The sequence below is a fragment of the Chinchilla lanigera genome, unplaced genomic scaffold, assembly GCF_000276665.1.
Source record: "Chinchilla lanigera isolate Chin_1 unplaced genomic scaffold, ChiLan1.0 scaffold00123, whole genome shotgun sequence".
Classification (NCBI taxonomy): Eukaryota; Metazoa; Chordata; class Mammalia; order Rodentia; family Chinchillidae; genus Chinchilla; species Chinchilla lanigera.
This window is the reverse complement of record NW_004955524.1, coordinates 3,350,439-3,355,353: the sequence shown is the minus strand read 5'-3', so window position 1 is coordinate 3,355,353 and position 4,915 is coordinate 3,350,439. Positions and strand designations below refer to the sequence as shown.

General features: G+C 62.5%; 1 protein-coding gene across 1 annotated transcript in view; it reads left to right on the top strand.

Moving 5' to 3' along the window:
* Ccdc124 (coiled-coil domain containing 124) overlaps nt 1-4,915 on the top strand; it is a 6,305-nt gene that overhangs the window by 395 nt on the left and 995 nt on the right. The window contains exons 2-3 of the mRNA XM_005409551.1: nt 2,222-2,390; nt 4,750-4,915. The exon at nt 4,750-4,915 is cut by the window's right edge and continues 1 nt beyond it. Of these exons, the coding sequence (XP_005409608.1) occupies nt 2,232-2,390; nt 4,750-4,915 (325 nt within the window). The 5' untranslated portion in view covers nt 2,222-2,231. The remainder of the gene's footprint in view (nt 1-2,221; nt 2,391-4,749) is intronic.

The window sequence follows — 4,915 nt, the reverse complement described above, 5'->3', positions numbered from 1 at the left end:
ACCGCGGGCGGCGGGAGCGCTGCTGGGAGGCGGCAGCCTCGCGCCTCGTCCGCGTCCTTCCTTCTGCCGAGAGATCGCGTGGGCTTAGACCCGGCCGAGGGAGCCCGCGCCTGCCCCCGACTCCCTCCCGCCGCCTGCCAGTCACAGACGTGGCCGCTCGTGACCGCCACCGCGGAATCGAAGCCCCTCCCCAGCTGCCTCCTGCGCACCACTGCAGGCTCGAATCTTCCCACCCCCGGTACTGGGGTTTGAACCCAGGGCCTTTGCAATGAGCTGCATCGCAGACCTTTTTCTTTGTCTTTTTGAGACAGGGTCTCGCTATGCAGTTCAGGTTGGCTTTGAACTCACTTTGTAGCCCAGGCTGGTCCCGAACTCGCAACGATCCTCCTGCCTCAGCCTCCTGAGTGCTGGGATTACAGGCTTGCGCCACCACGCCCGCCTCCAGACCTTTTTTGAAACAGGGTCTCGCTAAGCTTCCTGAGCTGGGCTCAAATTTGAGATTCTCCTGCCTCAGCCTCCTAGAGTCCTGATGTGCATGACTGGCATATGCCATTGTGCCCGACTCGATTGCCTCTTTTTGTTTTGTTTTGTTTTTGAAGATAGCAGTCTTGCTGTGTAATGCAGGCTAGTATTGAACTCACTGTACAGCCCAGGGTGGCCTCGAACGCACAGTGATCTTCCCCTTCCTGTCTCAGCCTCCTGAGTGCTGGGATGACAGGCGTGCGCCAGCGGCCTGGTTTGCCTCACTTTTTAAGGCTTCTTCTTTCACGTCTCCTCTGGGGAGCTCCTGATGGGTGCGCCCCACGTGGTTTCATCACAGCTTCCATGGCGCCTGGTAACTCCTGCCAGTGCAGGTGGCCTCTTCCTATAGCGTACCACACCCACCAGGTGCCCCGTCTTGTGTTTCTTTCGGGGGACGGGGTTACCAGGAATGGAACTCAGGGCCTGGTGCTGGCCAGCCAGGTGCTGTGCAACTGAACAGCATTCCGGCATTCCAACATTCCATGTGTCTTGTTTCAAATGGTGTGTGTGTGTGTGTGTCCTTGTCCTTCTGTGACCATTCAGCAAAGAAAAGGTGTCTGCATTAGTCGGCCCAGCCTGCCACGATAAAGTACCAGACTGGGAGAGTGGCTTAGTGGCCAACTCCTGGGTAGGCTGAAGCAGGAGGATCTCAGTTTGGGCCAGCCTGAGGAACTGAATAAGACCCTGTCTCAGAATAAAAATTGCTGGTGATGTAGCTCAATGCAAAGGCCCTGGGTTCAATCCTTGGTACAGAAAAAAAAAAAACAGACTAGGTGGTGTAAGCAACAGAAATAGATTCTGTCACAGTTCTAGACACTGGGAAGGGGCCGGGGATATAGCTCCGTGGCATAAGCGCCTGCCTGGCAAATGCAAGGTCCTGAGTTTGATTCCTGGTACCAAAAGACACTGGGAAATCCACGCTCGTGTCTGCTGGTTGAATTCACCGTGTGGACAGCACTTTCTCACTCCTGGCCTGATGGGGGAGATGGACCTTTGTCAAATAATCATAAATTAATGACACGGTAACGCACACAAGTGCCTGTGAGAGGTTTGTGGTATGAGTCAGGAATCTCTAGGGTCTCACAGACGGCTTCCTGGAGGTGGGGACACGTGAGTGGGGCCCTGAAGTTTTTTTGTCTTTTTGAGACAGGGTCTCGCTATGCAGTTCAGGCTGGCCTTGAGCTCACTTTGTAGCCCAGGCTGGTCTCAAACATGCAGCAGTCCTCCTGCCTCAGCCTCCTGAGTGCTGGGATTACAGGCATGCGCCACCACGCCTGGCCGCCCTGAAGTTTAAATAGGAGTTTACTAGAAAAAAAAGTGCGCAGGGAGTGGAGTGCAGAGCAAGTGCCAAGGTCCTGTGGTGTGGACCTGCTTGTCCTGCAGTTAGCCTTTGCTGCAGAGACCGGGGGGCGGGGGTTGGCTTGTGTGTCTATTTCCCACCTAGGGGGCTGGAATCCCCCTCCCATGAGAGCCTGAGGCTGGGTGTGGTGGTGCACGGCTGTCATCCCAGCACTTGGCAGGCTGAGGCAGGAGGATCACTCTGAGCTCGGGGTCAGCCTGGGCTACATAGGAGACCCTGACTCAAAAAAACCCAAAACCAAACATGGTTCGTCCTGTTCCACGGGAGTCTGGGCCGACCGGCACCACAGCCACTGCACCGGAGCTCGTCCCCGCCCGGCTCAGCGCTGTCCCCCCACAGCTGCCGAGGGATGCCCAAGAAGTTCCAGGGCGAGAACACCAAGTCGGCGGCCGCCCGGGCACGGAGGGCTGAGGCCAAGGCTGCGGCCGATGCCCGGAAGCAGAAGGAGCTGGAGGACGCGTACTGGAGGGATGAGGACAAACACGTCATGAGGAGGGAGCTGCGCAAGGTGAGCGGCGCTCGCGGGGCCGGGCGGGGACCCTTGGCTGGGAGGAGACGCCTCCGGTTTCCACCCGGCGCTGGTGCCCTTCACGTCCGGCAGAGGGAGGCTGGCAGCGCTGCTCTGCGCCCTGGACGCGCCCACAGCCGGCCACCCACAGGGGCTGTGACACGTGGACGCGGGCACGGGTGCGCCCGGCCCCGTGCTCTCCACGGCGCCCAGCAGGTGGTGCCCTCCTGGCCCACGGCCCTGGCGTGGCCGGCTCTCAACCCCCACGCTGCACTGGGTCCCCAGACATTTTTACATTGTTTTACTTTTATTTTTTTAAAAATATTTTTTTTTAAAGATAGGAAGTTGCTACTTAGTCCAGGAGGGCCTCGAACTCCCAGTGATCCTCCTGCCTCAGCCTCCTGAGTGCTGGGATGACAGGACGCGCCGTCACACTTGGCTCTTTATTTAATTTGTTAGTCTGTTTTATTTTGTGAGACGCGGGGTCTCATTTTGGAGCCCAGGCTGGCCTTAAACTCGGGGATCCTTCTTCAGCCTCCTGAGTGCCTGGAGGACAAGTATGCACCACCACCTGGTCCTTTCTGGGTCTGTTTTTCTTTGGTTTTGTTTTCCGTCTTCTTTGAGACAGGGTTTCGCTATGTAGTTCATTCCGTCTGGCCTCAAACTCACTTTTGTAGCCCAGGGTGGCCTCAGACCTTTGGTGATCCCCCTGCCTCAGCCTCCCGAGTGCTGGGATGACAGATGTGCGCCACATCTGGCTATCTTTTTAAAGAGATGGGGTCTCTAGGCTGGACTGTGGCTCCCTGGCAGGCCACTTGCCTGGCATGAGGCAGCCCTGGGATCCGCCCCACAGACACTCCCCACGTGCGCACCTCGCCTCGGAGGAGCCGGAGTGGCAGGTTTGTGTCACCACGCCAGGCTCAGAGGGGACCCTGAAGCTGCCGGGCGCCGACCCGCAGCATCAAACGCTCTGCAAGTCGTTGTGGTTTTGTACCCAGCGCTGGCTGTGGGCTGCCGGCCCTGCTCTCTGCAGCCTTCCCAGCCCCGGGGCCCCTCCGCCAGTGACACGCCTGGGCGTCTAGAACGAAATAACACAGGCTGGTAACTGAAAAAGAGTGGAGGTTTAAATGGGGTGCGGGGGTGCGTGCCTGTAATCCCAGCAACTGGGGAGGCTGAGGCAGGTTCGCGGTGTCGCACCCAGGCTGGGACCACCCAGCTTAGCAGGTCGGGGGGGTGCGGCCCATGGTGGAGATTTGCCTGGCACACCCGGTGCCCTGGGACCGATCCTCAGCGCCCCGAAACTAAGTTTCGCTTAGCTCAGGCGCCGCGGCAGCCAGGTGTAAGGTGGGGGCGGCGCCCTCTAGCGGGGGCTTGGTGCCGCGTGCTGACGGGGCATCTTGCCGCAGGACGGGGGGCACCAGCTGTCACCGGTACCACCACCGTCACCTGCACCCTCAGGACCCATGTGGCCTCCTGGGGACGGCAGCCTCTGCTACATTCGCAGACCTCGCGGTGCGGCCGGCTGCGCTGCGCCTGGGACCAGGGGGCTCCTGAGGGGGCAGATCTTGGGGCCGCAGGGAAGCTGTGCGGAGGGGCAGAGCCGGGGCGCACGGCAGGGGAGGCGCGGGCAGGGCCGTCCGGGCTCAGCCCTGCCAAGGCCCTGGGGCCCGGCGGCGTTGGCTGCCCTGGGCTGCCTGCGTGGGTGCTGAGCCGCAGGGCGCTGAGGCTGAGTCCAGGGGGCCTGCCCGAGGTGCCTGCCGGAGGCAGGACGCTGCGCTCCCGGGACGGCTTCGGCGTTAACACCCCGCTTCCTGCCGCGGGCGTCAGGCAGGGCCCTCTCCTGGGGCCCGGGCTTCTCCACGCCGGACCACAGGCGTGCGGACAGAGGGCAGAGTGCCAGGCAGGGGTCCTCGGGGACAGGGGCGCGGCTCGCTGCTCAGGACCCCGCACCCCGGCCTGCCGGTGGCAGGGGTCGTCGAGGACCTGTCTCCCAGGCCCGGTGTCCCCTCCTGCCCCTGCACCAGGGCCGCCCTGGAGGTCTAGGGGTCCACCCAGCCTCAGTGACGCTAGGCAGGGACACGGGACAGCTCACCCCCTTTTCCCAGGGCTTGGAAGCCAGAGCTGAGCCCTCCGCGTGTCCCCGCCCTTGCCTGGCCCCCCCACCAGCCCGGCTCTGCGGTTCCTGCCCCAGGACCTTGGCGCCCACCGCGCCCGGCACCGAGGCGCGCCTGGCTCGCACCTGGCTCGCACCTGGCCGGCGCGCTGCCTCGGCCCGGGTGTCACTGCACGGCCCCCTCCTGGCCGGCGGGGCTCCGGGCTGTGCCTGGGCCGCCGCGCTCAGCCCTGACCCCGCCCGCAGGAGGAGAAGGAGAAGCGGCGCCTGGAGCAGCTGGAGCGCAAGAAGGAGACGCAGCGCCTGCTGGAGGAGGAGGACTCGAAGCTCAAGGGCGGGAAGGCGCCCCGGGCGGCGCCCGGCAAGCTCACGCGCGCGCAGATCGAGGACTCGCTGCGCCGCGAGCACCCGC